Below are 18,319 nucleotides of genomic sequence, written 5' to 3' on the forward strand. Positions count from 1 at the left end.
ACTTCTCTCCATTTAATGTGATGCTGCTCATTGGTCCAGTTGTGAGGATTTTTGTTTTCTTTATATTGAGATGTAATCCATACTGCAGACTGTATTCTTCAACCTTCATCAGTAGGTGCCTTAAGTCATCTTCACTTTCAGCAAACAAAATATAAAATATCTAGTAATAAATCTTACCAGAGACACAAAAGACCTATACAAAGAAAACTATAAAACACTACTACAAGAAACTATAAGGGGCCTACATAAATGGAAGAAGCTGCCTTGCTTATGGATAGGAAGACTGAACATTGTGAAAATGTCAATACTACCCAAAGCAACCTACACATTCAATGCAATCCCAATCCCAATACCATGAACATTTTTTTAAGGATATGGAGAAAACAATTATTAACTGCATATGGAAAAGGAAGAGACCTCAGATAAGCAAAGCACTGCTGAAGAAGAAAAACAAAGTAGGAGGTCTCACAGTCCCAGATCTCAAAAGCTACTATACAGCCACAGTAATTAAAGCAGTGTGGTATTGGTACAATGATAGACAGGTAGATCAATGGAACAGAATCAAAAACCCAGAAACAGACCGATCCTTCTATGGACAGCTGATCTTTGACAAAGGATTGAAACCTATTAAATGGGGGAAAGATAGCCTCTTTAACAAATGGTACGGGCAAAATTGTAAAACTATCTGCAGAAAGCAGGTAGCATAGTGCCTGAGGCACTTAACTGCTAACCAGAAGGCTGGCGGTTCACACCCACCAGCCACTCCTCAGAAGGAAGGTTGGGCAATCTATTTCCATAATGATAATGCCTTGGAAACCCAAGGAGAAGTCGCTATGAGTCGGGTCTGACTCGATGGCACATAACAACAACAACAACATCTGCAGAAAAATTAAACAAGACCCATACCTCCTCACTCCATACACACAAACTCAAGTTGGATCAAAGACTTAAATGTAAAACCCAAGACTACAAAGCTTATCAAAGATAAAATAGGAGCAAATATAGGGGCCTTAATTTACAGCATAAATAGACAATCAAGCATAACCCAGAATCCACAGGCAGTGGAAGAGAAGTTAGATGACTGGGACCTTTTAAAAACTAAATTCTTATGCACATCAAAAGACTTCTCCAAAAGGGGTAAAAAGAGAACCTACAGATTGGGAGAAAATTTTTGCCTATGACATATCTGACAAAGGACTTATCTCCAAAATTTATAGAAAACTTCAACACCTCAAAGCCAAAAAAGACAAACAATCCAATTAAAATATGGGCAAGGGACATGAATAGACACTTCATTAAAGAAGATATGCTGGCAGCCAACAAATACAGGAAATCCTCACGATCAATAGCCATTAGAGAGATGCAGATCAAAACAACGACATATTATCCTCTCTGGTAATAATAGCAAAGTTCAACAGGACAGAAAATAACAAAGGCTGGCGAGGTTGTAGAGAGATTGGAACTCTCATACGCCACTGGTGGGACTGTAAAATGGTACAACCATTGTGGAAATGGTATGGCATTAGAAAACTGAAAATAGAAATACCATTTGAACAAGCAATTCTATTACTAGGAATATATCCTAAAGAGGTGAGAGACAGGACATAAACAGACATATGCACACCCATGTTCATCGCAGCGCAATTCACTGTAGCAAAGAGATGGAAACAACCTAAATGCCCATTGGCAGATGAATGGATAACCAAATTATGGTACATTCACACAATGGAATACTATGCTACATTAAAGAATAATGAAGAATACACAAATCATCTTACAACGTGGTCGAATCTGGAGGACATTATGCTGAATAAATCAATCACAGAAGGAAAAATATTGTATCAACCCATTACTGTAAAAAGTCAAGGAAGAGTTTGCTTAGGGAAGGGAACTCACTTTGTAGGTTATTGGGGATGGGAGGGAAGTGGAGGGAATATTTCAGACTAGTTGGGGGCCATATGCCAATTTAGGTAAGGGAAGGACCAGTATAGAGAGTCTGTGACCAGTATGATAACATTGGGGAAAGGGAGGACACCGAAACATGTGCATAAGATATAGACAAGGAGAAAAATATTAGTATATGTGCAATACTGCATTACCACTAACACCAAACACCAGGCTGCAGATAAATGCATAGACAACTGAGAAGATCAGAAGGGTGTTGGTGAAAATGGATGTACCTTAAGACCAATGATAGATTTAGCTGAAGATAATCTTGCATAGATACTAATGATACAAAATAACCACCATCAGTTCAGAAGCAACAGAACACAGAGTTGGAGTAATCCCTCAGAGATAGCCCAGCACCTTGGGAAAGAGAACCACTGGGCTTGCTGACTCAGGACCATGGTATTGGGTGAAACTGGGCTCAACTGGCACAACATAGTACATAAAAATCTTGTTCCCCTACCTAATTTGGTGAGTAGCTACTGAGGTCTTAAAATCTTTTGAGTGGCCATCTATGATGCAACTCATGGTCTCCTCTCATCTGAAGCAAAGAAGAGTGAAGGAAATCAAGGGCATTTGGAAGCAATCAGCCCTAGGACATGATGGACCTCGAGACCAGAAGAACTAGATGGTGCCCAGCTACCAATGCCAGCCACTCGGGAAGGGATCAAAACTGGAGATCCTGGATAGGGTAGGAGGAGTAATGTGGAACAAAACTCAAAAACACAGTAATGACCAGAATTACTTGTCTGATGCAGTCTGGTGTGACCCCCAAGACCATGGCCCTGGGATACCTTTTGGGCCTGGGATAGGACTCACTCCCTAGGTCTGGCTCTCAGCCCAACAGTAGAAAGACTTATATGCAGAACACCCAACCCAGGGCAATGCACCCACCTATTCCATGGAGCTACACCCTTTGAAGCAATCAGCCATGGGGCACCAGAGGGGCAGCATTCACGTGGTGGGAAAGTTGCATAGACAGGAGTGGATAGTTAAGAAGGGCACAGGGAGGGTGGGGGTCAGAGGGAAGGGAGGGGAGGACAGGAGGTTAGGGTTGGGGATGCTAATCAGGGCATGAAGTCAAATATACATGAACTGTTGGATGTAAGAAAAATTCTGCTCCATAAACTTGTACCCACCCAAAGCACAATAAAAGAAATAAATAAAATAGTAAAATAAAAATAAAGTGGCATAGTGGCTAAGACACTTGCCTGCTAACCAGACGGCTGGCGGTTCAAACCCACCAGCCACTCCTCGGAAGGAAGGTTGGGCAATCCTACTTCTGTAGTGATACTGCCTCGGAAACCCAAGGAGGGGTCGCTATGAGTCGGGGCCGACTCGACGGCACATAACAACAACAACAACAAAATAATAAAAGGTAAATGATAACTAGTATTGCTACAGATATACAGATAGCCCTCATAAATTGCTGATGGGAATGTAATAAAATGATGCATCCATTTGGGGAAACACTTTAGCAGCTTCTTAAAAATTAAACATAAATTTACCATATGACTCAGCAACTCTCCTCCTTGTATCTACCCAATAGAATTAAAAACATATGGACACACAAAAATAAACCAGATGTAAAAACCCCACATATTGTATGATTCCATTTAAATGATATGTCCAGAAATATAAATCTACATAGACAGGGAGTGCATTTATAGTGGTGGTTTTCCGGAGCTGGGGTGGAAGTGAGAGTAAATGCAGATAGGTACAAGGGGTATTTTTGAGTGAGGAAATGTTCTAAAGTTGGAGTGTGATGATAGTTGCACAAGTCTGTAAATTTACTAAAAATCATTAACTGTACACTTAAAACAATGCACTTTATGGCATGTAATTACCCCTCAATAAAGCAGTCTAAAAACATCACCTCCTTTTAAAATATTACTCATTAGACTGCAACTTCATTTGTAAGTAGAGATATAAAAATGGTCTCAGACCTGTAGATGGAGTTAGGAAGGCAAAAGTCATGAACTCAGCCTTTCAGAATCACACCAGGTAGTAGTAAAAGTATACTAGTTCTGATCCCTGGAAAAGATATTTGTACGCAAATTCATAACGGATGTTGTTGTTGTTATGTGCTGTTGAGTCAGACCCGACTCACAGCGACCTCTCCTTGGATTTTCGAGGTGGTATCACTACGGAAGTAGATTGCCCAACCTTCCTTCCGAGGAGGGGCTGGTCATAACGCATAGAAAGGAACAAAAGCAGGTTTAGAAGGCCGATAAAGAACAGACTTTTCAATTCCTTATGAGCACTTGAGAAGCATAAATTTTAACAAAAAAGATTTGCTGTTATAAAATATTCTTGTACATTGAAGAATCTATGCAACATAACCTTTGGTAGTATCATTTGAGATTCTACACTTAGATATCTAAAATATTCTTTAATTCAGACATCTCATTAAATTAGAAGTCTTCCCATTTCTATCTGTTGTAGTTATGTGCCATTTAGTCAATTATGATTTATAGGACAGGGTAGACTGTCGTGTAGTGTTTCCTAGGCTGTAATCTTTACAGCTACAAATATCAAGGAATAATCAGAACATGAAATATACAAACTATAAATATGAGAAAATTGGAGGCCATCAAAAATGATAGACGGACATTAAGATTGATATCCTAAGCATTAGTGAAATGGACTGGTATTGGCCACTTTGCTTTGGACAATCATATGGTCTACTATAGGAGCTCTGGTGGCATAGTGACTAAGGCATTTGACTGCTAACCAGAAGGCTGGTGGTTCAAACCCACCAGCCACTCCTTGGAAGGAAGGCTGGGCAACCTACATCTGTAGTAATACTGCCTCAGAAACCCAAGGAGGGGTCGCTAGCAGTTGGATCTGACTAAATGGCATTGAGTTTGGTTTTGGTTTGGTTTATGGTCTCCTATGCTGGGAATCAAAAATTAAAGAGGAATGGCATTATGTTTATTGAAAAAAGAACATTTCAAGATCTATTCTAAGTACAACATTGTCAGCGATAAGATAATATCCATACACCTGCAAGGAAGACCAGTTAATGTGACTATTATTCAAATTTATGCACCAACTATTAATGTCAAAGATGAAGAAATTGAATATTTTTTACCAAGTTTTACAATTTGAAATTGATCAAACATGCAATCAAGATGCATTGATAATTACTGATAATTGTAATGGGAAAGTTGGATACAAGTAAAAAGGATCAGAAGTTGGAAACAGGGCCTCAGTGCTAGAAACAATGTTGAAGATTAGAAGATAGAAGTTTTCAAGATCAACAATCTATTCATTGCTATTTCAACAACATAAATGGTGACTACAGACATAGCCTTCACTGGGTGGATTACACAGAATCAAATAGACTACATCTGTGGAAAGAGATGATGGAGAAGCTCAAAATCAACAGTTAGAACAAGGCCAGGGGCCGATTGTGGAACACACAAGTTCAAATTGAAGCTGAAGAAAATTAAAAAAACTCCACAATAGCTTAAATATGACCTCGATTATATCATATCTGAATTTAAAGACCATGTGAAGAATAGATTTGATACATTGAACACTAAGACTGGAGATCAGATGAGTTGTGGGATGACATCAAGAATATCATACATTAAGAAAGAAAAAGGTCAATTGAAAAGACTGGAAAGAAAGAAAGGACCAAAGCATATGTCAGAAGAGACTCTAAACCTTGCTTTTTAACCTAGAGTAGCTAAAGCAAATGGAAGAAATGATGAAGTAAAAGATCTGAACAAAAGATTTCAAAGGGCAGCTCAAGAAGACATAAAGTGTAAAGCATTATGAAATGTGCAAACGTGCAAAGACCTGGAGTCAGAAAATCAAAAGGGAAGAACACAATTGACATTTCTCAATCTGAAAGAACTGAAGGAAAAAAATCAAGCCTCGAGTTGCAGTATTGAAGGATTCTATAGGCAAAATATTGAACAATGCAGGAAGCATCAAAAGAAGTTGGAAAAAATACATGGAGTCACTGTACCAATAAGAATTGGTTGGTGTTCAACCATTTCAGGTGGTAGCATATAAAATAAGTGGTATTGAAGAAAAAATCCAAGTTTCATAGAAGTAATTTGCAAAAAATAACAAGGCTCCAGGAATTGATGGAACGCCAATGGAGATATTTCCACAAACAGATGCAACATTGGAAGCACTCACTTGTTCATGCCAAGAAATTTGCAAGATAGCTAACTAGCCAACTGACTGGAAGAGATCCATATTTTTGTCCACTCCGAAGAGAGAAGATCCAACATAATGTAGAAATTGTTCAATAATTTCATTGTTATTGCATGCAAGTAAAGTTTTGCTAAATATAATTTTAAAATGGCTGCAGCAATGCATCAACAGGGAAACTGCCAGAAATTCATGCCAGATTCAGAAGAGGATGTGGAACACAGGATATCATTTCTGACCTAGATGGACCTTGGCTGAAAGCAGAGAATACCAGAAAGACATTTACCTTTGTTTCATTGACTACACAAAGGCATTCAACTGTGTGGGTCATAACAAATTACAGGTGACATTATGAATAATGGGAATTCCAGAACACTTAAATTGTACTCTTAAGGAACTTGTACACAGATCAAGAGGTAGTTATTTGAACTGACCAAGGGGAGACTGAGTTGTTTAAAATCAGGAAAGGTGTATGTCAGGGTTGTATTCCTTCACCGTACTTATTAAATCTGTATGCTGAGGAATACAAGAGGCTGGACTATATGAAGAAGAAGGTGGCATGAAGTTGGGGAAAGATTCATTAACAGCCTGTGATATGCAGATGGCACCATCTTGCTTGCTAAAATTGAAGAGAACTTGAACCACTTACTAATGAAGATAAAAGATTGTAGCCTTCAGTATGGATTACACCTCAAGATAAAGAAAACAAAAATCCTCGCAACTGGACCAATAAGCAATATCATGATAAAAGGTGAAGAGATTGAAGTTGCCAAGGATTTAATTTTACTTGGATCCACAATCAATGCCCATGGAAGTAGTAATCAAGAAATCAAAGAATGTTCTGCATTGGCAGATCTACTGCAAAATTTCTCTTTAAAGGGTTAAAAAGCAAGGATGTAACTTTGAAGACTAAGGGGCTTCTGACCGAAGCCATGGTATTTTCAATCACCTCATATGCATGCAAAAGCTGGGCAATTAATAAGGAATAATGAAGAAAAATTGATATCTTTGAATTATGGTGTTGCCAAAGAATATTGAACATATCATGCACTACCAGAGGAATGAACAAACCTGTCTGGGAGGAAGTACACCCAGAATGCTCCCTGCAAGTAAGGTTGGTGAGACTTTGTCTTACTTAATTTGGATATATTATTAGAAGAGACCAGTCCCTGGAGAAGGATACTATCCTTGGTAAAGTACAGGGTCAGTGAAAAACAGGTAGACCCTCAAGGAGATGGAGTGACACAGTGGTTGCAAGAGGGTGCTCAAAATGGCAACTAGGAGATGGTGCAGAACCAGGCAACATTTCATTTTGTTGTACATAGGGTCACTATGAGCTGAAAACTTAGTCAGTGGCACCTAACAAGAACAAATCTTTATGGAAACAGATCACCAGATCTTTTCTCTCATGGGGTGTCTGGTAAGTTCCAGTTTCGTTCACAGTTGTGTGTATGATCAGTACTCTACCAGGGCTCCTTCCACTCTGTTGTTGAGGTGGCTCTGATTCATAGTGACCCTAAGCACAATTGAAGGACACACTCTCTGGCCCTGCACCATTTTTACAGTTCTTGCTATGCTTGAGCTGGTTGTTGAAGCCACTGTGTCAATCCATTTTGTTGAAGACCCTCTAGTTTACCAAGCATGATATCCTTCTCCAGGGACGGGTCCCTCTGACAACATGACCAAAGTATGAGAGATGAAATCTGGCTATTCTCACTTCTAAGGAGCATTCTGGTTGCACTTTCTCCAAGACAGATTTGTTTGTTTTTCAAGCAGTCCATGGAACACTGCATATTCTTTGACAACAGCACAATTCAAATACAACAATTCTTTTGTGGCTTTCCTTATTCATTGTCTACCTTTCACATGCATATGAGGCTATTGAAAATACCATGGCTTGGGTGAGGTCTTCAAAGTGACATCTTTGTTCTTTATCATTTTAAAGAGGTCTTTTGCAGCAAATTTGCCCAACTCAATAAGCTGTTTTATTTCTTGACTGCTGTCACCACAAATGGTGGTACTTCTACTCCAGTTGGTTTAAATGAAAGTCATTCATACATAGCACATTTTTGGACTTTTCAGTCCAGTTATACCTTGGCATGAATACATACACACATATCGTGCATATAAACATTTTCAGTTGCTAAAAAAATATCTATTTAACTTTTAGTGATTAAAGATACATTTTTATCCCTAACATTGCACTCATGTACCTGGAATGGGTTGGGCCTCTTTCCTGGGAAGTTTGGGAAGACAGACTTCCATCAAAGGAGTTCACTCGGTGGCAGCCTGAAATAGTGGCTGTAGGTGAGATGGAATCTGACTGGAAGGTTTCACAAACTACCTGGAGTCCCTTTTGAAGACAGAGATGACAGATTATTTTATTTGGCAGGTATATCATATAGAATTAGCTACCATTATGCATTCATGAGCTTCTTATATTTTTGCAGCATAGCTAATTATAATGCCACAGATGTTGATTACAAAACCCTACTTTATTTAATGTGGGATGAATAATGATAACTAACATTTAGCGAGTGCTTATTACACTGTAGTACTGAGTGTGCTATTCATATATTATACTATTCATACATTGTCTTGTTTCACTACCACCACATACATTTCTACATAAAATTATTTTTCATATGAGATAAATAGAAAATTCAAGGTTGTTTTCACATTCAGGGAAGAAGAGGACCCAGCTTTGAACCCCAGTAGTAGGATTCTAGAACTCTTGTTTCACCCTTCACACTATACTATCTTACAAGCAATTGTTATCTTCCTTCTATTTATGGTCATAAGAAACTCACCTCTCGGTGTCTGGCATCTTGATTTGGTGATTCACAGGTCTGACTTTGACTGTTGATGGGAGAACTTCTCTTGGCTACAAGAATGGAAATATAGAAGAAATTTGATAGATAATTTAGTAAGATTATGATAAATTCATTTTATTTCATAAGTTAATTTCACTTTCAACTTAAAATACTATTTTAGTGGATATAATCATCACTAAAAAAAAATTTAAAAACATATGTAAGAGAAATCAAGTAACCAATTGAAAATTCTTAGCATTTCTAGGTTATCAGTATGAATAGTAATGTTGAATTAAAAGGGGAAAAAGTATGTAAACTTGTTTATAATAATTTCTTTCCCTTTACAAAACACTTTTACATGCATAAATCTCCTATTGACTGCAGAAAAACCCTATGAAGTAAACAAAGTACAGCTATAACTTTACACACACACACATATACATACATACAGAAATTGTATATATATGTATATGTACACACACACACATTCTTTAAATATTTTATCCCTCTATAGATTTCCTGGGAGCTCTGGTAGCATAGTGGCTAAAGGCAATTGACTGCTAACTAGGGGGCTGGCGGTTCAAATCCACCAGCAACTCCTCGGAAGGAAGATGGGGCAATCTACTTCCGTAGTGATACTGCCTCGGAAACCCAAGGAGGGGTCGCTATGAGTCGCGTCCGACTCGACAGCACATAACAACAACAACAACAACATAGATTTCCCAAGGAGCCCTGGTGGCAGAGTGGTTAAATGTTAGGCTGCTAACCCAAAGGCTGGAGGTTCTAACCCACCAGCCACTCAATGGAAGAAAAATGTGGGTAGGCCTCCATAAATATTACAGCATTGAGGCAGTTCTACTATGTCCTATTAGCATTACTATGCACTAGAATTGACTCAATAACAAGAAGTTACGGATTTCCTCCAATTTATCTCTTTTTCATTTTTATTATTGACTCTAAAAGAGGGTTGAGAATAGAAGGCTGGAATTTATTATGCACTTACTATAAATGAGCATTTTATGTGAACTCTCATTTACTCCTCACTGAGAAACAGTTTTAGGAAAAAACAAAACTTGTTGAGGTCAGGTCAATTATGACTTATGACAACCCCAATTGTTCACATGCAAATTTAAGTTGAAGCTGAAGAAAATAAATAAGTCCAGGAGAGCTAAAATATAACCTTGAGTATATCCCATCTGGGAGCTCTGGTAGCATAGTGCCTAAGGCACTTGACTGCTCACCAGAAGGCTGGCGGTTCAAACCCACCAGCCACTCCTTGGAAGGAAGGTTGGGCAATCCTACTTCCGTAGTGATACTGCCTCGGAAACCCAAGGAGGGGTTGCTATGAGTCGGGGCCAACTCGACGGCAAAACAACAATAACAACATATCCCATCTGAATTTAGATAGCATCTGAAGAAGAGATTTGATGCATCGAACACCAAAAAGCAGAGGAGTTGTGGGATAACATCAAGGACATTATACATGAAGAAAATAAAAGGTCATTAGAAAGATAAGAAAGAAAGAAAGGATCAAAATGGATATCAGAAGAGACTCTGAAACTTGCTCTTGAACAGAGAGTAGGTAAAGTGAATCAAAGAAACAATGAAATGAAAGAGGCGAAGAGAAGATTTCAAACACAGCTCAAGAAGACAAAGTAAAGTATTATAATGAAATGTACAAAGACCTGGTATTAGAAAACCAAAAGGCATTATTCTGAAGAATATGCTCAGCATTTCTAAAGCTAAAATAACTGAAGAAAAAATTCAAGCCTCGAGTTGCAATATTGAAGGATTCTATAGGCTAAATATTGAACGAAGCAGGAAGCATAAAAAGAAGATGGAAGGAATACACAGAGTCACTATAATAAAAAGAGCTGATTGACGTTCGGCCATTTCAGAAGGTAGCATAGAATCAAGAACCAGTGCTCTTGAAGAAAGAAGTCCAAGCTGCCCTGAAGGAATTGGTGTAAAGGCTCTAGGAATTGATGGAATACCCACAGAGATGTTTCAACAAACAGATGCAGCACTGGAAGCATTCATTCATTCTTGTGTCAAGAAATTTGGAAGACAGCTACCTGGCCAACTGACTGGAAGAGATCCACATTTGTGTTCATTCCAAAAAAAGAAGTGATCCAACAGAATGCAGAAACTATAGAACATATTGTTAATATCACATGCAAGTAAAATTTTGCTGAAGATAATTCAAAAATAGTTGCAGCAGTACCTCAACAGGGAACTGTCAGAAATTCAAGCGATATTTAGGAAAGGGTGTGGGATGAGAGATATCATTGTCAGTTGGATCTCGGTTGAAAGCAAAGAACACCAGAAAAACATTTACTGTGCTTTACTGGCTATGCAAAGACTTTCAACTATTTGGATCATAAAAAATTATAGGTAACATTGTGAAGAATGGGAATTCCAGAACACTTAATTGTGCTCATGAGGAACCGGTACATACACCAGGAGGTTATTGTTCAAACCGAACAAGGGAATATTGCATGTTTTAAAATAAGGAAAGGTGTGTGTCAGGGTTGTGTGCTTTCACCATACTTATTCAATATGCATGATGAGCAAATAATGTGAGAAGCTGGACTATATGAAGAATAACATGGCATCAGGATTGGAGGAAGAAACGTTAACAACTTGAGATATGCAGATGACACCACCTCGTTTGCTGAAAAGAAAAAGAGGACTTGAAACACTTACTGATGAAGATCAAAGACTACAGCCTTCAGTATGGATTACTCCTCAACATGAAGAAAACAAAGTCTTTACAACTCAACCAATATGCAACATTATTATAAATGGAGAAAAGATTGAAGTTGTCAAGGATTTTATTTTGCTTGGATCTATAATCAATGCCTTTGCAAGCAGCAGTCAAGAAATCAAATGACATATTGCATTGGACAAATCTGCTGCAAAAGACCTCTTTAAAGTATTAAAGAGCAAAGATGCCAGTTTGAACACTAAGGTGGGCCTAACCCAAGACATGGTATTTTTAATCATCTCATATGTTTATAAAATCTGCACATGAATAAGGAAGAATGAAGAATTGATGCATTGAATCATGGTGTTGGCAAAGAATAATGAAAATACCATGGACTGTTAGAAGAATGAACACATCTGTCTTGGAAGAAGTATAGCCAGAATGCTTCCTAGAGGCAAGAATGGCCAGATTTCGTCTCTTGTACGTTGGACAGGTTTTCAGAAGTGACCAGTCCCTCCAGAAGGATATCATGCTTGTTTAAGTACAGGGTCAGTGGAAAAAGGGAAGACCCTCCATGAAATGGACTGGCACAGTGGCTCAAGTATGACAACAATACTAAGGATGGCACAGGACTGGGCAGTGTTGAGTTCTGTTGTCCACAGGGACACTATGAGTCAGAACTGACTCAGGGGCACCAAATAGAAACAACATATACCATTTATTATGCACCAGGTGTTCTTCTAAGTAATTTTACATATAACTCATTTATTCTTTATAACAACTACATGAGAAAAGTACTATTATCATTTTACAGATGAGGAAACTGAGGCAGAGGAATTTTAAGTGACTTGCTCAGAGTCACACAACAGTATGTGCTATTGGTTTATAGTTTTTTTCTTGTGTATCAACCTGATACATCTAGATAACTCCCTGAAGAAATGTGATTCTGCTTGGCATCTTAAGGGCCTATTATCCCAACACCTTCACTCTGAGGTATGAGAGAGTCTAACACTGCTATAATGGGTATCTGAGACACAAACCTGCAATGATGTTCCTGATGGGTTTCACCAGTGCTGTGAAGCCAGAGACTTCAGGCTGTCTGTGCTCCCACATGGGCTGCCATATAACAAGCCCACTGGCCAATCGGAATGTGAGGTCAGATTCCTGGGGAAAAAGAAGATCTATGTCCAATAACTGACTCGTAAGAACTGGTTGCAGGGACCAACTGAGGCAGCAGTTATTTAACATCATTCACAAAACTGTGTTCATGGTAGATTGATCTGCCAAATCTTCTTTCATCATGCACTTGACTGTTTCTAGAGTAAACCAATGGCCCTAATTAATTTATCATTGCAATTATTATGGAAATCATGGGTGCAAAATTAATAATAAATCAAAATGCAGTTTTGGGCAAAACATGGAATCCATAATCTATTATTTTCTATTTGCCGTGATTGAACTCTGCTTATTTTAAGAGTCTTGGCAGATTGCTTTGTTTTTGGTTATCATTGGTCTCAGTTATTTAATTGTCCTTGTTTCTTTCTCCCTCATCCTTAGATGCTGGCTGTTTTTGTCTGTCTCCAATTGTTACATCTGTGGAATCAGGGGCATACATTTTGACACTTCATGGAGCATTATTTTGTAGTGTGGCCTTCCCAACAATTTTTAATCCCTTGAGGAAGGGACATTTCAGGCATCCTCTACCCCCACCCCCTCCTTCAGTCCCTGGCATCATCATAGCACCTTACACAACAACAGAAATTAGGAATGCATAATAATGCTCTTTAAAAAGCCTCTAAATTGTGCCCACTCTATAACCCCTGATCCCTCAATTTATCTATAATTAAAGGTCTCTTCCAGCCACTACATTCTCTGCTTCCATCATTGTATCCTTTTGAAAGGCTGAGGTATTTCAAATGTAATATCATATGGTCTGCGTCCAAATATATGACCTTCTGAGATGACATTTTAAACAACTCATTTGTTATATTTTAAACAACTTCCATCAAAATAATTAAAGTTGTATACAGAGAACGTGCTCTTAGAATAATAAATGCAGCTGAGAGCCCAGAATTCACCCAGGGCAGAAGTTTCCAACAATGGTTTGCACACTACAATCACCTAGGGAGCTTTTAAAACATAGAAGTCCTGCCCCAACCCTGAACAATTAAATTAGAATCTCTGTGAGGTTTTTCAAAGCTCCCTATTATTAACCAGAGTTGGAAACCACTAATGTAGAAGGATAAAAGCAGGAAAGAATTTGGAGAAAGAAAAAAAAGAGAAGTGACTCTACTGGTCAATGCAGTTCAATGCAAAGAAAATCTGATGAAATCCCTGAATATATTTGCATATTGGTGAAGAGGGCTTATCTGTAAAGCTAAAGACTTGACTTTAGTCCTGACACCACTTAGCAGCACAGCCATAGCACATCCTGCAATGGGAAAGCCTCTGGGGCGACCTGATGAAGGATTAGAAAAGCATATGAAACATTTGGCCATATTTATTCAACCTTCATTCCACAAACATTTATAGAGCACCAACTATGTACCCAGCACTTTTTTTTTTCTAGAAGAGGAAATGCTGATGGTAAACCATTAGAACCATTAGTTTTATTATTATTATTATTGTAACAAGTATGTATAGATAACTTTTCAACATTTTTTATGTGTACAGTTCAGTGATGTTAATTACATTCATCATGTTGTTCAATCACTGAAAACAAAACAAAACAAAAAAACCAAACTCACTGCTATTGAGTCGATTTGACTCATAGTGACCCCTCCTTGGGTTTTTGAGGCAGTATGTCTACAGAAGTGTATTGCCCAATCTTCCTTCCCAGGAGTGGCTGGTGGGTTTGAACCCCCAGCCTTTTGGTTAGCAGTCAAGTGCCTTAGGCACTATACCACTAGAGCTTCCATTATGCTTCCAAACTTTTCCACTACACTTTACAGCTCAGTGCCCCCTAAGCAATGACTCACTGTTTCTCCTTTTTCCACCGCTGGTGAACATTAGTTCACTTTGGTCTTTATGCATTTGCCTATTCTAATTGTTTCATAAAGGGGGAATCATATAATAGTTTTTACTTTTGTCACTGTTTCATTTCATTTTGTGTAATGTTTTCAAGGATTTAGGCTTGTTGTGCTATTTTAGGTACTGAAATACAACAGAGAACAAAGCACTACAATTCCTTGCTGTAATAGTGCAAAAGAAGACAGTAAATCAGGCAAAGTGAAGTATAGAGCAAGGTGTTGACATTTTAGACAGGATGGTCAGGATGGCTTTATTGTGAAAGCGAATTTTGAATAAAGATTTGAATGAGAAAAAGGCACAGCCCTGTGGATACTTCCAAGAAGGGCAATGGATGAAAAAGGATCAGCAAGTGCAAAAGGCCCTAAGTAGGCCAAGTGTGTCAGCAAAGAGACAGGAGACTGTGTGCCTGTAGTTATGTGAGTAATGAAGAGCAGAAAAAAGTAGAATTTATGGAGTGTCAGATTAGATAGGGCTTAATAGGTCACAATAAGGACTTCAGCAAGAGTGAGATGAGAAGCCACTGGTAGGTTTTGAGTAGTGGAGTGACATTACTGAAATTATTTTTTAATAGGATCACTAGGGCTATTAAGAACAGCCTGAAAAAAGGCATTGGTGGAAGAGGAAGATTGAGGAGGCTGCTGCGATCATCAAGGTGATGATTAGACAAGGGTGTAATAGTGGGTAAAATGAGAAGTGGTAGATCATGAATACATTGAAAATACAGCTTACTGAATTTGTTAATCAATTAGAGGTAGGGTATGAGAGACAGAGAAGTCAGAGAATTTTAGCTTTGACATTGATACAGATAGGGAAGAGGAAGAAGGAGCAGATTTAGAGACCATCAGGAGCCTAGTTTTAAACAAGGAGCTCCGGTGGCTAGTGCCTAAGGCATTTGACTGCTAAGCAGAAGGCTGGTGGTTCAAACCCACTAGCCACTCCTCGACAGGAAGATTGGGCAATCTCCTTCTGTAGAGATACTGCCTCAGAAGGAGCTCTGGTAGCATAGTGCCTCAGGCACTTGACTGCTAACCAGAAGGCTAGGGGTTCAAACCCACCAGCCAACTCCTCAGAAAGAAGGTTGGGCAATCTACTTCCATCATGATACTGCCTCGGAAACCCAAGGAGGGGTCACTATGAGTCAGGTCTAACTCAAGGGCACACAACAACAACAACCGCTTTGGAAACCCATGGAGGGGTCACTATGAGTCGGAAACAACTTTTTGGGGGTTTTTGTTTTGTTTTGTTTTAGCCATGCTGATTTTGAGATACCTGTTAGGCATTCAATTGGACATTTGACAGAAATATTGAATAAGCAGCTAGTCACAGAGATCTGAGTTAAGAGGATAGCCTCCTAAATTTTCTTGAAATGCATAGGCAGAAGTATGCATGGGACTAAACATGTGTTAGATCTGGTAAGCAAAGTATATTAGACTTGTCTCCAGAAATAGAGAAAGCCAAACCTCAATTGACCTGATTTTAGTGATTTCTTAGTTTCTGAGCTGAGTCCTTTTCTATGTTTCTTATAAGTTACTTGGACAGAAGTAAAGCTTCATTGGAAATTGCAGCATGCAGTGAGCTCTTTTATACTGAAATCTTGGACTTCATGATCTGCTCTATTAATGTGACACTTAGCATTGCCTGTTAACATCATCGTTTTAGTTTAGTTCATATATCTCCAACTAGACTGTATATTTCTTGAAGACAAATCAAAATTTCCCTGTTCTTTGCATTTTCCCTGGAGCACCAATGCACAATTGTTTATTAAAAGAGCATTAAATGCTTTCCCCAATAAAACCAAGTAACTGCCCTGCAAACCAGAATACCTGAAACCCTTCTGGCCTCCTCTTGTGTTGGTATGTTCTTTTGTAAGTGTTTTAATTTGACTGTGTGAATGTACTCTGAGACCCCAGTTTCTCTTTTAGAGTCCTGTCTAATGGATTCCCCAAAGTTGTGAATGTTCACACAGAACCAGAAACTCAGTAGCTGGAGAAGACACTCTTTATCATTCAAATAGCTGAGGGGCAGGCGATCTAGAAGGGGCCAGAGAAAATCAGAAGCTATAAACACTGGTAGAACCAACATATCAAAATTTCACATGTATTTCTTGTTTTTGCTAAAAGTCTATTTCCATAACAGCATGAAGGGATTCTAAGTATGTCTTCTACTAGATTGAAAAAAAAGAAGAAAGAAAGAAAGAAAACCCCAAGCCTGTTACGATCAAGATGATTCCAACTCATGGGAACTCCGTGTGTTCTAGAGTAGAGTTGATTCACAGGGTTTTCTTAGCTGTAATGCTGCCAGGCCTTTTTTCCATGCTTCCAATAGGTGAGTTTCAACCTACCTCAATTGCTTTTCTTTATCACAGTCAAAGCCTTCCTAGGCCATAATTAAAACTGGGGGTCTGGCACCAGTTTTCTTAAACTATCTGTTTATGTGTCTGGAAAGAAGACCTGGCTCCCTTTGGACTCATCACTTATGATATAAAATATCAATTATGAATTTCTATGTGTCAGGTTGAGCACCTTAATGTGTTTAATCCTCACAATGCCCCATTGAAAAAGTATTACAGTTATGTCCAATTTATGCATGAAAAACTGGGGCTTCAAGAAGTTAAGTGCTTGATGGGAAGGAACAGACACTGGATCCAAATGCAGGCTTATCTTGAATTCAAAACGGACTCTCAGCTATTTTCTCCAAGTAAAATTACAGCCACATTGGGCACCCTTATATACCCACATTTTCCAATTGAACAGGATATTTCTCAGCAGATAGAAAACTTTATGGGTTATTTATTATTTATTTTTCAGGAGACTCCTTTTCTTCTTTCTCCATTTTAAAGACGTTTTATTAAATATAATCTATATTTGGCACATGAAACAGTTCTGAAAGTAACTTGGGTTCAGGCAGTAAGTTAGTCATCAAGTATTTATTGAGTACCTGACGAAAGCTAAGCTCTTTTCTGGTTCCTAGATCTATAGATGTGACCTGGACAGGCAGAGGACCTTTGTACAAGGCACATTTGTTTTAGTGCATCCAGTGGGCAATAAACATGTAAGCAAACATACAAAATTATGGCACGCACTGATAGGTGGTAAGAAGGAGAAAAGTAGAGTAATGTGCTGGTGTCATTAAAGTAGCCAGGGAAGTCCTCTCTTAGGTGGAAACATTTGATTTGTGAGGAAATCAATGAGACATGCTCATGTGAAAATCTAGGGGTAGAGGGGAGGGGGAGGGGAAACTCTTCTAAGTAGAAGGAAAAACCAGTTCAAAGACCTGAAGGCTGAGGAGCCTTAGGTGTCAAGGAGTCTGAGTGAGTCTCCTATGAGTCTGGAGGTTAGTGAACAAAGGACAGGCTAGTGAGATGGAGGAAGAATATGCTGAAGAGGTGGGCAGGGGCCAGGTCCTGCATTCTCACAGGCCAGGGCAATGGTCTCATTTAAGAGTGATGCTTTTCATTAAGAGTAACCTTTGTAAAAGGATTTCTTAAATGGAAAGTTCAGGATTTTGAAACAGTATTTGATTTGATTAACAATATACATATTTTTTAATTTAGTATATTGGTAGAGAACGTAGCCAATGCATGGGAAGCATTTTGGAATTTATGTTGTTGTTATTGTTGTTAAGTGCCGTCGAGTCGTTTCCGACTCATAGC

At 38.6% G+C, this 18,319-nt stretch overlaps 1 protein-coding gene across 1 annotated transcript in view; it reads right to left on the minus strand.

Annotated features, from left to right (window-relative positions):
• Window positions 1–18,319, minus strand: part of UNC80 (unc-80 homolog, NALCN channel complex subunit) — a 282,090-nt gene that overhangs the window by 233,285 nt on the left and 30,486 nt on the right. The window contains exons 5-7 of the mRNA XM_042782808.1: window positions 12,678–12,801; window positions 8,928–9,001; window positions 8,331–8,470 (exon numbers count right to left, since the gene is read on the minus strand). Of these exons, the coding sequence (XP_042638742.1) occupies window positions 8,331–8,470; window positions 8,928–9,001; window positions 12,678–12,801 (338 nt within the window). The remainder of the gene's footprint in view (window positions 1–8,330; window positions 8,471–8,927; window positions 9,002–12,677; window positions 12,802–18,319) is intronic.

Source organism: Orycteropus afer, unplaced genomic scaffold, assembly GCF_000298275.1.
Source record: "Orycteropus afer afer isolate SDZICR_OR568_19922 unplaced genomic scaffold, OryAfe1.0 scaffold00002, whole genome shotgun sequence".
Taxonomy (NCBI): Eukaryota; Metazoa; Chordata; class Mammalia; order Tubulidentata; family Orycteropodidae; genus Orycteropus; species Orycteropus afer.